The sequence below is a fragment of the Felis catus genome, chromosome A1 (assembly GCF_018350175.1).
Source record: "Felis catus isolate Fca126 chromosome A1, F.catus_Fca126_mat1.0, whole genome shotgun sequence".
NCBI lineage: Eukaryota > Metazoa > Chordata > Mammalia > Carnivora > Felidae > Felis > Felis catus.
In genome coordinates, this window is record NC_058368.1 from 158199419 (window position 1) to 158217373 (window position 17955).

Sequence of the window (17955 nt, forward strand, 5' to 3'; positions counted from 1 at the left end):
ATGAAGCAAACAAAACTTTTTTAAAAACAAATCAAGCAGCAAAAAGCTGAGCCTTTTATCAACTTTAAGTCCTTTTAGCAATTGTATGATATTAAACTGTATGAAACTGCCACCTCTGTAGGTTGAAAATTCTGAATATAGGCAATTTTAGACAGTTCAGCCCACTAATAGGAGTTTCTTCCCGTATGATTGCCTCTATTTCTATAGCATAGCTATACTTGTATGGAGGTACCAACAACTCCTGCAACAAAAGTATGAATAGTGTACCTGCCGTGTGCTGACACTCTTCTAGACTCTGGGGATAAATCAGTGAGCAAGACAGATGAACTCACTGCTGGATTAGTCAGATGTGGCTTAACAGGCCATCTTTATTGAGTATGATTCCCAGAGCTGGGACTATAGAGTCAGTACAACCTGTGATGAATTCCTGGCTCTGTGTTCTTAATGAATAAGTGTGTGTGTGTGTGTGTGTGTGTGTGTGTGTGTGTGTATCCTTTCCCAGATTCACAGGCAGAGTAAGTACTCTATACACTTTAACCATTATGTTTATTAGCACTTACTGAAAGATCCCTCCTTCAAAGACTTTACCATTTAAAGAAAAATAATATACAAATATTCTAATTTAAGTGCTAATGCTTCAATGCCCAGTGAGAAATAGGTTTGTTAGGTCAGGAGGCTAAACTTGACAACGTAGAGCATTCACGAGTGTTGCCAAGTGACTGTATTCTGAAAGAGTTAGACTGGAAGGACCGATGCGGAAGTGAGTCTTCAGACAAGTTCTGAAAGTGAGTTTTGAAAGAGGGGAAGAAGAAACAACTTGCATAAGAAGGTTCAAACCCCCCTGGGAAATGTAACTAAAAGGTAGATTAGTCTTCCCAGAGAAAAGTGATATTTTTAGCCTTTCTTCCTAGGAATGTTGTGGAAACACAACCTGAATTGAAAATGTAGTTTACTCTTTTCAGACTAAATGCTACAATCAGAATTCACATTCACCGGGGGTGTTTCCTAGTATAGGAAAAAACTGGAGAAGGCCTCAGCCCATTTTCAACTGGGGCTTTTTTACTTGTGTCCTAATAGTCCCCATTCTGAGTGTATTGGTTTGCCAGGACAGCCATAAACTGAGTTAAAGCTGGCTTAGAATAACAGAAACTTATTGTGTCACATTTCTGGAGCCTAGCCGTCTAAATGCAGTGTGTCAGCAGGGCCAGGCCCCTTCTGAAGGTGCTGGGGGAGGATCTGTTTGAGGCAACCTCACCTTAACTTGATTATTTCTGGAAAGTCTTATGTTCATATAAAGCTGTATTCTGAACTATGGGGTTAATATCTTTTTTGGAGGGACACAATTCACCCCATTACACTGAGAAAAAGGAAACTGGCCTAATCATAAAAAGTGATTTTGGCCAGTATAGCACAAAGTGATACCTCTTAGGAAATAATCCAAAATTCATATAAGTGAAAATCCTACTAAAGCAAAACAGTTTTACAAAGCCAAGAAGCCTCTTTGCAAGGAGGCTGTTTTTCACCACAGAAGTGTTATATGGATTTGAATAACAACCAATGCCTTTGGAGCTAAACTGGATCTAATTAGCAAACACAGTATAATGAAACCAGAAGGGTACTGTTGAGCCTGAAGTATGGAGAGCTGAGCTGTTAAGAGAGTTGTTGATTTTCCTTCTGCATTTGTCATTAAGACAGCAAACCACCCAAGTGTCCCCTCCACCTAACCCATCACAAACATAACTGTTGCCCCTAGTGGAAAAGCCAAGCAACTTACAGAAACAAAAATAATCCAGGGCTCAGAATTGTTCCAGAAAATGGTAGCAGAGGGGTTAGTATATTTATTACAACTTTTCCTTTGCTAGTTCACAACAGAGAATTTGGGCATCAGTTAAGCTTTCCCATCCCCTCCCATAGTTCTGGAAAGTGATTTCCAGAAGCATAATTTATTTCAAGAAATCAAAGTTAAAAATTTTGGAAATTCTAAGTGATAAAGTTTAATCTATGTTATACATACACTTAATATGTAATATTTATTTATTGGTTACCTAGAACTTCAAATGACAAAGAAAAATACTGTATATGTTTAAAAAAAATATGTTGAGGGGCACCTGGGTGGCTCAGTTGGTTAAGCACCCAACTTCGGCTCAGGTCATGATCTCATGGGTCTGTGGGTTTGAGCCCCATGTAGAGCTCTGTGCTGACAGCTCCAAGCCTGGAGCCTGCTTAGTATTGTGTGTCTCCCTCTCTCTCTGCCCCTCCCCCACTCATGCTCTGTCTCTCTCTCTCTCAAAAATGAACATTAAACATTTTTAAAAAATAAGTTGAATAATTTAAAAAAGACAGTGAAAGGTAACTCTCCTTCCCACTTCACCTCCCTAATCTCCCAATTTCCTCCCCAAAGGCAACTATTATTTATAGTTTATTATGTATCATTCCAGATACGTAAGGAATACATTCCAGCACAAGGAATACATATGTGGTTATATAGAAAGTTCATAAAATATATACCTCTTTTTTATTATTTTATATACTATGAATACCATATATGCCATTCTTCACACTGCCTCTTTCAGTTATTAATACATCTAATACATCTTATAAAAAGAGTCCATATCAACTCACAGAAATCTCTTTTTTAAATGGCTGCATGATCTCCTATTATGTGGTTGTTTTATACTATATTTAGCTGTTCCCTACTGGTAAACATTTAGCTGGTTTCTAGTTTCTCACTATTATGAACAATGCTGTAAAGAACAGTTTTTTGTGTGTCTTTGTACATATGTATATACAAGTATATTTGTTAGAGAAACTCCTAAAAATGGAATCACTAGTGAAAAGATATACACATTTACATTTTTGACAGATGTTTGCCAAATTGCCAACCAAAAATTGTTGGATCAATTTATATTCCCATTAACAATGTGAGATGGGACCTATTTCTCTATCACATTACCAGTGCCATGTATTATTAATCTTTTGTGCTTTTCCCAATCTAATAGGATAAGAATGGGATCAGATTGTGGTTTTAATATGTATTTGTTTTATTTTGAATCAGATTGGAGCATCTTTCCACATGGTAATAAGACATTTATATTCCTTTATCTCTGAATTCTCTATTAGTACCCTTTGCAGTGTTTCTATTGAATTGTTGATTCTACTATTGGCTTATAGTCATGTGTAGATTGTCTTTATTTACACATTTATTTTCTATGAGGAATTTTAAAATTTTAATATAGTCTTTTCTTTACCTTTTTGTTAATCTTTTAATCTTTTCTTAATCTTTTCCTTTAAGGCTTCTAGGTTTTGTGTCATATTTTATTTTGTTTCCTAATTTTTTAATTTATTTTTGAGAGAGACAGAGAGAGAGAGAGAGAGAGAGAGAGGGAGAGAGAGAGAGAATCCCAAGCAGTATCTGTCAGTGCAGAGCCTGATGTGGGGCTTGAGCTCACTAATGGTGAGATCACGATCTGAGCTGAAATCAAGGTTCAGACACTTAACTGACTGAGCCACACAGGAGCCCCTGTGTCATATTTTAGAAAGAGCTTTCTAATGTAAGATTGTAAAAAATATTGTCCTCTGACACAAAATTTGAGATGCTTTTACAGTGTTTTCTCGCTCACTGACATCTTTAAAAAGATAATTATTTAGAAAGAACTATACAAACTCACATTTCACCTCTTGGAAAGCAGCAGTCACACTGTCTTATACATTTAATTTAGAATATCTACCTTTCCAAAGCACTAGAATCTTAAAAATTTAAAGTTTAGATTGAGAGATTAAGAAAAAGAGAATCCTTGTCAATTGTAATAATCTTTGAAAATCTTACAAGTGGAATTACATTTGAAACATATAAAATAGGAATAATTTTTACATTTAAGAATAATTTGGGGGGCTTCTGGGTGGCTCAGTTAGTTAAGCATCTGACTTTGGCTCAGGTCATGATCTCATGGTTTGTGGGTTCAAGCCCCACATCAGGCTGTGTGCTGACAGCTCGGAGCCTGGAGCCTGCTTCAGACTCTGTGTCTCCCCCTGTTCCTCCCCCACGTGTGCTCTGTCTTTCTCTGTCTCTCAAAAATAAATAAACGTTAAATAAATTAAAATAAAAAAAGAATAATTTGGGTAGGTAGGGTGTACTTAGTGACTTGCTTCCAAAGAACAGAGTATGGAAAGGGAGAGATGTTAACTTCCCAGTGGAGAAACCTGGCAAACATGACCTTACCCCAGTGATGGAGGTTGACATCATCACTGATAAATCACATGGATATCATGGATCCTCCATACAATGTGATAAGAAGGCCAGTTACTAGTATCGTATTCCTCCAAACTGCAAGTCTTAGCCTAATCATGAGAGAAACATCAGATTTGTTTTCAAATTGAGGGAAATTCTACAAAACATCTGACCACTATTCCTCAAAATTGCCAAGGTTGTGTAAAACAAGGAAAGCCTGAAAAACTGCCACAGACCACAGAGGAGACTAAGGAGACATGACTGCAGTGTGATATCCTAGACCAGAATCTCAAGCAGAACAAGGACCTCAATGAAATAATGGTGAAATCCACATGAAGTCTGCAGTTTAGTTAATAGCAATGTACCAGTGTTGGTTTCATAATTTTGACAAATGTATCATGTTGATATAAGATGGTGACATTAGGGGAAACAGAAACTGGGAATGCTCTACTTTGGAAAGATAATCTTTGCAACTTGCTTGTATATCTAAAATTACTCCAGGGGCACCTGGGTGGCTCAGTTGGTTAAGCGTCCCACTCTTAAGCTCAGGTCATGATCCTAGGGTCATGAGATCGAGCACTGTGTCAGGCTTTGTGCCGAGTATGGAGTCTGCTTGGGATTCTTTCTCTCCTCTTCTCTTCTCTTCTCTTCTCTTCTCTTCTCTTCTCTTCTCTTCTCTTCTCTTCTCTTCTCTTCTCTTCTCTCTCTCTCTCTCTCTCTCTCTCTCTCTCTCTCTCTCTCTCCCTTGCCCCAAATTATTCCAAAACAAAATTTTATTAGAAAATTAATTTCAGAGGTGCCTGGGTGGCTCACTCAGTTAAGCGTCTGATTTGGTTTGTGAGTTGAGCCCTACATCAAGCTCTGTGCTGACAGCTTGGAGCCTAGAGCCTGCTTCAGATTCTGTGTCTCCCTCTCTCTCTCTCTCTCTGCCCCTCCCCAACTTGTGCTCTGTCTCTCTCAAAGGTAAATGTTAAAAAAAAATAAAATTAATTTGATATTTAACAAGAATATTCTGAGAATAAACACCCCTAAAATATTTGAAATAAAATTTCATTTGAAATGACCATTTTTAAGTCCTAAAGATAATTTTCCTACAGTTCATTCCTGCCTGAAGTGGCTGATCAACATGAAATGTGAATCTGCCAAGTAACAAAATTACTTTTGCTATGAGTACCTTTTTAAAATGTCTTGGAGAAATTGCAAATGTCAGTGAGTATGGAGAAGAGTAAGTGACCATCCTTGTAAGAGGATCTTAAAGTGTCCTTTTGAAGTTCACACATAGTCCTCATGTTAAGGACAAGGTTTATAAGAAAGAGTTTTTTTTTTTAATAACAGCTTAATTGAAATATGATTTATATACTATATAATTCACCTGTTTTAACTATAAATTTCAGGGTTTTTAGTATCTTAATAGACATGTAAATCAGCAGTCAATTTTGGGACATTTTCATTACCTCAAAAAGAAACCCCAAACCCTTTAGCTATCACCCTCCTGTCCTCACAACCAGTGCCCCCCCCAACCCTAAACAACTACTAATCTACTTTCTGTCTCTATAGATTGGCCTATTCTGACATTTCATATAAATGAATGATATATAACCTTTTGTAACTGGCTAGTATTATTTTTATATTCTCCAGATACACTCTGAAGAACAGATAGCTAAAGTACCTTAGAAAAATTAACTTTTATCACTCCAGGTATTAAACCACTCATTTAAAAATATAATCTCGGGGTGCCTGGGTGGCCCAGTTGGTTGAGCGTCTGACTTCGGCTCAGGTCATGATCTCACAGTTGGTGGGTTCAAGCCCCGCATCGGGCTCTGTGCTGACCGCTCAGAGCCTGGAGCCTGTTTCAGATTCTGTGTCTCCCTCTCTCTCTTCCCTCCCCTGTTCATGCTGTGTCTCTGTCTCAAAAATAAATAAACATTAAAAAAATTTTTTTAATATAATTTTTTAAAAAATATAATCCCCATCCCAAGGCATTATACATCCCATCCATATACAAACATTCCATTTCAAATTCCATGACAAGTTTTATTTTGTATATATAGCAAAGAATAAATACAGAGAAGTGATGAGGAGCACCAGCTAGAGAGCTAGACCACTTGATTCAAATGCTAACAGAGTCACTTAGCAGCTGTGTAACCCAGGGCAAATTCAACCTCTCTGGGCCTTAGTTTCCTCTTCTATAGCATGTTTCCTACTTCATAAGGGTGCAATGAATGAATATATGCAAATTTATGCAAAGTCCTTAAAAACTTGAATAAAATCTTGCCATTTGCAACTACGTGGATGGAACTAGAGTGTATCATGCTAAGTGAAGTAAGTCAGTCAGAGAAAGACAAATATCATATGATGTCACTTATATGTGGAATTTAAGAAACAAAACAGATGAACCTAGAGGAAGGGAAGCAAAGATAAGATAAAAACAGAGAGGGAGACAAACCATAAGATACTCTTATATACAGAGAACAAACTGAGGGTTGCTGGAGGGGAGGTGGGTAGGGGATGGGGTAAATGGGTGATGGGCATTAGGGAGGGCACTTGTTGAGAGGAGCACTGGGTGTTATATGTAAGTGATGAATCACTAAATTCTAGTCCTGAAATCATTATTATACTATATGTTAACCAACTTGGATTTAAATTTTTTAAGAAGTTTCTAATATATAGTAAATACTATATGTTTTCTACGTATTTACTGTATCAACTGTGAGAGCCATTCAGTACCATTAGTGTTTAGACATTACCATTACCGAGTGTTTAGACAGTTCTCTTGACCTTCTAATCTTATATGATCAGATTTTCTACTTCAAGTATCTTCCTAAATTCCCCAGTCTATGTCTTTTATCTTTTGAAGAAAGAAGTTTAGCCTGGGGAAAAACAACAACAACAACAACAATATGTTCTTACTCATTCCATAAGTGTTTAGGGAGGACATATTATGTGCCAGGCATAGCCTCAAGTTCTAGGAATAAGACTGAAATGACCCTTTTCATCACAAAGTCTAGTGTGGTAGGGTCCCCTCCCTAAGGAGAAAGAGAAAAAAGGGAGAGAAAAATTAAAGGTAACCTGGCCTTCTAGGAAGAATTATATCATCACAGAAGGAAACAAGGAAAGAACATCTTCTGGTTCGATTTGGAGGGTTTATAGAAAAAGTTTTGGAGCATGGAGGAAATAATGGAACTAAGATAGAAAGAGAAAGGATTTGGGGGGACATCTGAGTGGCTCAGTTGATTAAGCATCTGACCCTTGATTTTGGCTCAGATCATGGTCTTGTGGTCTTGAGATCAAGCCATGCATCAGGTTCTGGCTGGGTGTGGAGCCTGCTTAAGATTCTCTCTGCTCTCCTGCTTGCTTGCATGTATGCACATGCATGTTCTCTCTCTCTCTCTCTCTCTCTCTCTCTCTCTCTCTCTCTCTCTAAAAAAAAAATAAATATTTTAAAAATTAAAATAAATTAAAAAATAAAAATAAAAAAGGAAAAGGATTTTTAAAGATGTTTTGCTGAGTGTTCAGATTGTGGGCCCGCTCGGGAATTTTCTATTGCAGTAAAAGGATTGCAGTAAAGATGAAAATGCTTTTAGTTACTTTTGGACCACTGGACCACTGTTTATTTAAATATAAGCTGCATTTAGGATTAGGCTGTCAGAATCTTTGACTTGATATGGACAATAGACAGCTACAATGTAATGCACGGTTGCCAAAAGTTAGTGCTTTGGAAAAGGGAAGGGAGGAGTGCTCCAGGGGGGTGGGAAATGAGCAAAGGCAGAACTGGGAAGAGCCAAGAATGTTCCAGGATCTGAAAGCAGAAGGGCATGCCTGGAGCACAGCCCCATGAAGGCACAAGCCAGACCCTGCAGGCCCTGGGAGGCCATGTTAAGGGATCTAAACTTCATTCTGTTGGCAATAAGGAGCCATCAAGGACTGTAAACAAGGAAGAGAGATGACTCATACAGCACTAGTTAGTTGTTGGCCCCAAGAGTATACTGACTCAGAACTGAACTGTTTTCAGGGACCCATACCCCCGAGGATGCAGAGACACAGACCTAAGGGAATTAGTAAGGAAGGTGGAAGACAGCTGAAGGCTTATAGCTTACTAGCAAATAGGGGTGTCTTATACCTACTTCCTTGTCTGCTGCCAGACCTATAGAACAATCTTTTTTTTTTTTTTTTGCTTTTTGCTTTAAAAAAACTAAACAAAACTAGAAAATAAAAATTTTATTTTCCCTTTATTTCTAACCATTCTTTGCAGTCAAATTTTAAAATTGTCGTTTCCATGTGTCTAGATGGCAGTATTCACGGCATGGCTGCTCTGTGAAATAAATTGTTCTTCAGTGACCCCTCTGGAAGGCAAATGTCATTGTAAAAGGGGGAGAAATTTAATTAAATGGGTAATATCATCAGACCTAATGTTTAGTTGCATAGCAACGTGACAGCGTACTTTGGTAATATCAATTCCTTCCTCAATACTATTTGCCAAGTTTTACGGTGTTCTATTGCACTGAGGACTGTAATGTGTGTGATAAGCTATCCAAATCCCCTTCAGGAATACAAAAGCCCTTATTCCAGCTCCTAGGAGTGCCCCAGCAGACAGCCCTCATCTCTCAGCTCCTTTGGGGGTTATACAGCTTAAGGGAGTCACTTCCCTCCCTGGAAGCCATGCTCCCTCACTCCTGGCCATACCCAAGAACAGTGATGCAGGCTTGAAAGGACTCAGCCCTCTCTCACCAGCCCCCAATCATTCTGAAGGGCTTCCTGTCCTGGTGGTCATTCCCTGCAGGGTTGTTATGGGAGGCTTCTACTGGATCTGCACCCCAGCTCAACTTCTCTGTTGACCCATCCTTCCCTCCCTCCCACAGATGTTGATCCCTTGAGTACTCCCTAATAAAGCCCTGAAAAGGAGGTATGATCTCAGTCCTCTTTGGTCCACACTGACAACAAATAGGCTGAAGAACAAGACATGAAGGTATTTTGCAGGTGTTTTACTATCTGCAGGCACTAAAGGATGAGAAATAAAACATGAGGGACTAGCTATGGGTATGTGTGTGATGCAAGTTCCTGTTTGGCAACAGTGAAAACTTTAAAAATGACTTCATCTGCTGCTTATTCTCTTTGCTTTCTTCATCCTCTGTCCCTCCATCCTTCCATCTCCATTCTTTCTCCCTCCTGCCACCCCATCAGCCACCCATACACAAGCCCAACATGATGTGAGAAGCAAGGTGTCTTCATCCATTCAGGCTGCTATAACAAAAGGGGTGCCTGGGTGGCTCAGTTGGTTAAGCATCCAACTTGGCTCTGATCATGATCTCACGGTTCATAAGTTCAAGCCCTGCATCTGGCTCTGCACTGATGGTGCAGATCCTGCTTGGGATTCTCTCTCTCTCCCTCTCTCTCTGCCCCTTCAGCGTTCTCTCATTCTCTTTCAAAATAAATTAAAAAAAACTGTAAAAAAAAAAAAAAGTACTACAGGCTGGAGAGCTTACACAACATAACAGAAATGTTCTTCTCGCAGCTCTGGAGGCTGGAAGTCTGTGATCAGGGTGCCAGTAAGTTTGAGCGAGGGGACTTTTCCTAGCTGCCCACTTTTCATTGTATTCTCACATGGCAGGAAGGGCAAAGGAGCTCTCCTGGGACATCTTTTATAAGGGCATTAATCTCCATGAGAGCTCCGCCCTCATGAATTAATCATCTCTTAAAGGCCCCACCTCCTAATGCCACCACACTGGGCATTAGGATTTTATTATGGGAATTTGGGGGGCACAACATTCAGACCGTAGCATATGGCCAAACTCCTGTGATCTAAACACATTCTCTTACTGACTAGCTCCTCTTCATCCCCTTTATCACAGAACTTCACCACTGAAGCCATTCTTCTGGATAATTCAACAGTCAGAATCATGAAGTTCCTACTCAGATACACACATGTTATAAGGGAAAAGAGGGTCTGAAACTTTGCATATTATTCCTACGTCTTTGGTTATTTGCAAGGATGCTTCTTTTTTTCTTTTTCTTTTTTTTCTCTGGTTTACTCAGGAAAATGTCACTACAAAGTGAAGCAAACCTGGCTGAGAGTCTCAAGATGGCAGACAGGACAGGTAAGTTTTGGTGGGACTGGCAGGCACTTGGACATCAGCCAGAAGGTACAGGCTTTCTGGAGGTAACCTCCATTCCAGAAATATGTGGTGTTGTAGAAAGAAATATCAACCAAGGGAAGGGGACTATTCAAACTGTGAGTACCTCAGAAAACTACTCTGAGTCCTCCTCAATCTCACCCCCTGGCTGGGTTACCAAAACGCTCTCAGTTGTCAGATCTAATAGACACTCTTCATACGTTGTCTGATGCAACTTTTGAGTGAAATTTTAAGTGTTTATTTATTTGAGGAGAGAGAGAGAAAGAGAGAGAGTACAAGTAGGGGAGGGCAGAGAGAGAGAAGGAGAGAGAGAACCCCCAACAGGCTCCCTGCTGTCAGGGCAGAGCCTGACACAGGGCTGGAACTCAGGAACTGTGAGATCACTACCTGAGCTGAAATCAAGAGTCAGAGGCTTAACCACCTGAGCCACCCAGGTGCCCCTGAGTGAAATTTCATACCGTGGACCAGCCCTTCCTTTTAGAAACCCCTCATTCCTTGGCCTCTGGTGCTTGCTTCTGTACTGGATTCCTTCTGCCTCACTCTAGCTCCTTCTCAGGTTCCACTGGCTTCTTCTCTGGACTTCATCACGTCTTTGTTTTTCTCATTTTACATGCTTCCGGATGAGAAGTGATGGGGTCCTCAACAGCTCCAGCAGCAGTGGGGATAAAGAGGACATACAACGTGAAGGCTGATTGGAGGAGGTTTCCAACTCACTCAAGTCAAACATCAGGAGAGGAAGCAGCCCCTGAGCTCCCTTCCTCCCCAGCCAGCCCACCCTTGCATCAGAGCCAGAAGTCCCATAGTGCTGCCGGAATATCTTTGCCAGCCCTTACCCTTATCCCACGGTCATGTAGTGGTGGATTTATTTGTCTTTCCCCCTAGACCGTGAGGTCCTTGGTACCTCCACAGTCTGACACATTGCAGTCAATCCTGTTACTGAGTAAAGGAATGAGGTACTTAAAATATGTACAAATAAAAATGTAGCACAAGTTGCCATATTTACTTAAAATGAGCTTCCCTAAGATGCTCAAATGCTGGGCGTGGTATCAAAGTTCAAATTTCTCACGGACCATAAAGAAAGTGAAAACACCATCCTTCAACTTATTTGTAATTCTTCTTTACTCATAGTCATTAATGCACAGTTTAGCTCAAAATTGTTTCTGCTTATGTGAGTTCCAACTCTCAAGCAAAGCCTGAAGGCTAATGTCATTATCTCTTATAGATTTTCATATCAATTATACTACCTACTACAGTGGCTGCTCAGTAAATATAAGTTGATAAATGGATTTATTACTCCTAAACTTGGACCAGCAGCTCCAGCCAGGCAGGTAGGCTCTTTTATATTTCCTGAACTGCCCCATCCCTCTTCTGTCCACATCCCACCATGCAGCCAGTCCAGTCAAGCCTCCTTTCTCTTCCTATAATCACCAAAACCCACAGAACCCCAAACTCCCAAAAGAGATTTGTACTTATTCATACCTGTATGTCTCTCAATGTCACCCAAATGATCATGCATTACAAATGCCATATGACTTCAGCAAAACTCTAAGTACCTGGAGGGCAGGGAATGTGTATTTTCATCTTTATATCATTCCTTCTACAATTTCTTTCACAGTTCTTTACAAGGAAGACTTTTAAGAGGTGTAAAACTAACTGGTATAAGTTCAATTTTAAATACTCTGTCAGAAAAATACCTCAGATTTTAATCAACCAACCATTATTCGTCCGGATCTAAAACCTGAACCTTGGAGCACCTGGGTGGCTCAGTCAGTTAAGATCCCAGCTCTTGGTTTCAGCTCAGGTCATGACCTCACAGTTTGTGAGATTGAGCCCCGTGTCTGGCTGTGTGCTGACAGCATGGAGCCTGCTTGGGATTCTCCCTCTCTCCCTCTCTCTCAAAGTAAATAAATACATTTTAAAACCTGAACCTAGGTTCTCTAGGCTCTGAAGTAAGGAACTGTTTCAGTTCCTAGGCCCACAGGTGGGGCTGCCTAGACCTGGCTCCTATTAGTTTTGGTGTTTTTTTTTTTTTTTTTAATTACTTTAGGTGTTTAGTTGCAAGTCATTTTTTCAGGCTTATGACATATTTCCCCAATTATGAATGTAATTCATACTATAAATTGATTTTCCTTGAATGGACAATCATAGACTCCCTGTAGAAGTTGTTACATTTTTACTTATAAATTCTAAGCTGGTAGCCTGTGTGTTGGAACTACTAGGTATAAATGGTAATAAGTAAACAACTGTTTAAAAGGAAATCCATTTAAATCACCCCTCTCTCCTCCCCGCATCAAGAAAGCTGCTAGCCAGTAAAAGAAGTCAAAATCCCTAAAAATGAGAGAGGAGAGGGAAACAAGAATTCATCCTGCCAAGCTCAATGTAGCATGACAAATCTTTTCCTACAATCTGGCTTCTCTCTCTCCAACTGTCTAAAACACAACACTGCAGACAGAGGCCACCCCCAGGCCCAAAGTGTCATTGTCACTGCTGGGAAACAGGTTTTTTTCTGTCAGGTCTGAGCACAAATCCGCAGCAACCGATGGCCAAAGTCTCCGCAGAGGAGCATTTTCTAGACAGGCTTGTTACATTTCACTTACAGGCCCAAACCAGGAAGTGTGGTTTAAGATGAGCCAAAGACAAAAAACACTTCAGCCTCGGTTACAAAACCCAGCCAGGATCCAGAAAGCCTATAGAGGTTTAAATTGGGGACTATTCGGTTTGGATTGGAACCTCGGGCTTCCTACCCTTAAACGTTTCTAAACTTTCAAATCGCGCCCCCCTGCCAAAAAAGCCACCAAAGAGAGACGACATAAAATATACACAGGAGCGCGCACACAACCTACACAAACACACACATCTACACAAACACACGCACAGACCAATTTGTTTTTGTGATCCGCTTCCTTGTGTAGGCGGTCCAGGATTTAAGTCGGTAAGTTCTTCTCCAAACTAAACCAGGGCAGATAGCAGAAAAGGGGTCTAATTCTGGAGATTTTTAAGAACGGTCGAGGCGTAGACTGGCCACGCCCGGGTCCCGCTCTCCCGTTGCACAACTGCAAGCTAAGTCTGGGCAAGTCCAAGGAGGAACCCTGAGACCTCCAGCCCCTCCTTCCCTCAACCCACGGGAGCAGCAAAATCCTGGGAGGAGGGGAGGATCCCTGGGTGAGGACAACGGGGCCGAGGGTGTTAAATTTCAGCCCCGGAGCCTCGTACCGCTACAGCGGGGGCCGCCGCCAGCTGCGGGCAGGAAGGGGAGGACCCAGCCTTGCGAGGGGGAGCCCCCGCGCGGGCTCAGGGCTGGGTCGGAAAAGCTGCCTCACGGGCGCGCCCGCCGGCCCTCTGCTCCGTTCCTCCCTCCCAGAGCTCCCCGCCTGGCCCTCCCTTCTAGTCTCCGCTGCGCCCTCGCGGAGGCAGCGTTTGCAGCGGCCTTGCTATGTCTCAGCCGGGCCAGAAGCCCGCGGCCTCCCCGCGGACCCGGCGCGCTGCAGCGGCCCGCCAAACCCAGGAGGTGAGTGGCGCTCCTGCGGGAACCACAGGGTTGGGCGCTGGGAGACCAGGGCCCGTAGCCGCGGGACACCTCTTATGGGCTTAACCTGTCTGGCCTCCAGCACCGTGCGCCCCCTCCCAGGCCGGAATAGGGCGCGGGGCTCAGTGCCCGCCTCTGGGCAGGTGGCTGGTGGTGGCAGGTTATTCCCGGACTGGGGCCAAGTGCACTGGGCGTGGCACGAACTCAACAGGGGCTGGCCCGCGCCGGGAAAAGTTGGATGGTAAGAGGTGGGTGAAATGAGGATAGGGATGAAAGGAGGAAAAAGTTCACTCGGGACCCCTAGAGTGGGTGGGGTGGTTTAACTGGACCGCGGGATCCTCTCTTTCGTCTAAAGCCCAGGCTGCAGGGCGTGGCTGCCTGGAGAAATAACACATCTTCCTTAACCAGCCCCAAGCCAAATCGGGCGGGGCGGGGCCAGCCGGCCGGGGCGGGGCCTGCATCGGGCACCGCCCCGTTGCCCTCCCCCCTGACAGCTGCGGGGCTCGCCGAGCTCAGAGCCCGTCCGCTCCAAGCAGGCGAAGTGAGAACCCTCCACCTTCTGTACCGCACACCGCGTCTTCGCCGGGCCCTCCGCCGCACGGCTCTGAGCAAACCGGTTATCGCCATGGCGTTCGCAAGCTGGTGGTACAAGACGGTAAATAGGAGCGATCGTGCCTGGGCAGGAACGGGAAGGGACTGTGTTTGCTTTGCCTTTCCGGGACTGCGGACGAAGTATTGTTGGGGAAGGGGTGGGGACCAGGTGGGACCTCCTCTCAGGACTTAGGTTAGGCTCCGGGAGAGGCCGAGACTCACCCTACTGTGGTATGCGCGAGCGCGTCGGGGCGTGCGAATGGATGTGAGCAGTTGCGCGAGGCTCAACTCGGCTCACAAGCTGAATGGGACAGGAATTGTTGCTGCAAGAATTTCTCCCCTGGATGCGGATTCCTGGATGAACTCAGCTCTCAAGAGCTTAGATCTAGTGTTTCTAACCTGTAAGCAAAGCTCAAAACTTAGAGAAACGTTCTTGGACATACATTTTCCAACACAAAGGAGGAGAGGCAGCCAGGATGGGGTCAAGGAGAAAACCCCAAACTCCAAGAAGCAAAGGCAACGGAGACCAAGGCCCTTGTGGAGAATGAGACAGAGCGATAGGTGTTCTGTACTTTATTCCCAAAAAAAGTACACAAAAGTTGTGTTGATAGGTGAGAATCGAAATATTTATATCCCATTAATTTATGTGAAAATTTGAAAAATTTAGTACACCTCTCAGCTTGTGGTATTATTAGGAAAAGCAAGGTTGTAATCAGACACTCTTTAGAGAGAAACCTTATATTGGAATCAGTAAACTGTCACTGATCAGCCAAATGGCCATTCATTGAGCATTTATGTGCCAATGCACATCTTTCCACATCTATAAAATAAGGGCTATAATAGGCACCAAATAAGGGTTGGTGAGGACTAATTAGATTCATGGATCAAAGTACCAGACACATTTACTTTTAATGGTAGGGAATTACAGTTTCCCTGAAGATATTTCATTGTAAATGTTTCCCATTAAATTTTCTGGGCTCTTAAAATGTAACATCTTATTTATGTGCTGAAAGCAAAAGTTTATTTTGAGTCATTATTGTCCTAAGTTGGATGGTGAGAGGTGGGTGAAATGAGGATAAGGATGAAAGGGGGAAAATGTTCACTCGAGACCCCTAGAATGGGTGGGGTGGTTTAACTGGACTGCAGGATCCTCTCTTCCCTCACGGTCCTAAGGTTCTTACCAAAATGCACGTGTATTATCTGCAAATATGGATGGCAGTATTCCAGAGTTAACATCAGACTTTTCTTTCCAAATTAATGGTTCTCTAAAAGAAATTATACTGGAATATTTGACATAGTTTAAGTCAGTACTTTTAACCCTGTTATGTTTAGACATAGTCTGACATTTTGCTAAAATCTCTTATAATCCAATTTTGGAACTACTTTAAATTTTTTTTTGTCTCTTAGAATAAGCAAACTGTTATCAGCTTTGATTCTTACCAAACCAGTGTGCCATCTAATAGAAATGTTGTGTGAGCCACATATGTAATTTAAAAATTTCCAAGTAACTACATTAGCAAAAGCAAAAACAGGTGAAATTAATGCTAATAATATACTTTATTTAACCCACTGTGTTGCAAACATTATTTCAGCATATAATCAATGTACAAATCATTGAGATATTTTAGATCTTTTTTATATTAATTCTTCAAAATCTAGGGTGCATTTTATACTTACAGCACATCTCAGTTCATACTTGCTACTTTTTCAGGTACTCAATAGGCATGAGTGGCTAAGGGCTACCGTATTGGACTATATAGCTGTACACATGGCTTCCTAACCAATTTTGTCTGATGGTTACAAAGGGAGTGATCAGAGACCATTTTGAGAATTAAAGAAAGCTATAGACCATTTTCCCTCAGCAAAATACACAAATACACAAAAGCTTACCATAAATCCTCTAAAGGTCCACAGAGCCAATTTATAATGTATATATATATTTCACATATATACAATAAAAATTATAATATATAATAATATAATATGTAACATAATAATATAGTATTACATACTATATAATATAATATGTTATATTATATAGTGTTACATACTATATAATATAATATGTTATATTATATTATACTATTATAATTATATAATAATTATATATTATATAACTATATATTTTATATGATAGTATATATGTACTTTTATCAGGTATGTCATATATGTGTGTGTGTGTGTGTATATATGTATATATATCATGCTCCTGGTAAATCCTATAATATCTATAAATATCCTATAAATAATATCTTTACTAGAATCCTTTAAATACTCAAAAGATTGTGAGTGACCTTTTTTTTTTTTAATTTTAGAGACAGAGTGAAAGTGGGGAAGAGGGCAGAGGGAGAGAGAGACAGAAAGACAGAGAGAGGGACTATCTTAAGCAGGCTCCACACTCAGCAAGGAGCCTGATGCATGGCTTGATCCCACGACCCTGGATCATGACCTGAACTGAAATCAGGAGTCAGATGCTCAACTGACTGAGCCATCCAAGCACCCCATGAATGAACTAACTTTAAAAATTTAGGCAGAATAAGATAAAATAATTAAAAGATGTATCTATGATGTTTGTTTAAGGAAGTATCACCTTTAAGCTAGTCAGTGACACATTACAATGTATATTTCCACACCAAATACCAACAAAATCATTGATCTTATTTTCTGAAGAATTATTTGGTTGTAATAAAAAAACAAAAACAATAACAACAAAAAAACTTTAAAAAGCTAGAGCTGAAGAATATCTGATGAGCATCATAATGATGAAGCATGGAGAATAAATTTGGTTGACACTAATTACATTCTGTGTCATAAGTTGACTCAATTTGGCCATGCTAATTAAAGGTGTTTCTTAGTCTAATTAGACCCATGAGCCCAGTGGAAGGAAGCATGATCAAGGAGCCCAGTCATTTGGGAGGCCCCATCATTGTGGCCAGTCTGGGAACACTGTCACAAGCCTTCTATGGCAGGACAGACCACATAACTGCAATAACTTTTAGGTGTAAGGAATGCAAATTACAGAGTCTGCAAAAAGTCCACAGGCTTTAGAGTATTGGGGAGAATGGAGATCAGACACAACTTTGCTCTTTTGGTTGACAGTTTCTAAATTGGTTTGCTTCCCATTGCAGATAGGACTTTTAAATTAGGACTAACATCTGATGATATTGTTCTTTAATCAGTTTTGGCACTTCCCAGAAAGTTAATTATATCCCCCAAGTGCTTTTTAAAGAATGGTACTATGGCTTGTTGAGGGTGGAAATGTGGGTGGCCATTTGAGATTCTAAGGTGAATAGGTAGGCATTTAGTTCTGAGTAGGTTGTCTGGTGTAATACAAGACTTCTCAGAGCAGCCCATCCTTACTCTTTTTTTTTTAAGTTTATTTATTTATTTTGAGAGAGAGAGAGAGTGTGTGTGTGTGTGTGTGTGTGTGCATATGTGTGTGTGCATGAGTGGGGGAGGAGCAGAAAGAGAGAGAGAGA

The 17955-nt window shown here is 41.2% G+C and overlaps 1 protein-coding gene and 1 long non-coding RNA gene across 17 annotated transcripts in view; both read left to right on the plus strand.

The window, feature by feature from the left end:
- LOC111561739 overlaps window positions 1–11451 on the plus strand; it is a 277745-nt gene extending 266294 nt beyond the window's left edge. For all 4 annotated transcript variants that reach the window (XR_006583281.1, XR_006583283.1, XR_002744484.2 and 1 more), the window contains exons 3-4: window positions 10262–10323; window positions 10988–11451. This is a non-coding gene — a long non-coding RNA (uncharacterized LOC111561739). The remainder of the gene's footprint in view (window positions 1–10261; window positions 10324–10987) is intronic.
- A 2204-nt stretch (window positions 11452–13655) lies between these two features.
- Window positions 13656–17955, plus strand: part of CAST (calpastatin) — a 109625-nt gene continuing 105325 nt past the window's right edge. For 8 of the 13 annotated variants that reach the window (XM_011284752.4, XM_023258673.2, XM_023258666.2 and 5 more), the window contains exon 1: window positions 13657–13867. In XM_011284752.4, the coding sequence (XP_011283054.3) occupies window positions 13793–13867 (75 nt within the window). In that variant the 5' untranslated portion in view covers window positions 13657–13792. Of the gene's footprint in view, window positions 13868–14383; window positions 14541–17955 lie in introns of those variants that run through there. The other 5 variants (XM_023258676.2, XM_023258688.2, XM_045033922.1 and 2 more) reach the window with 3 other exon arrangements.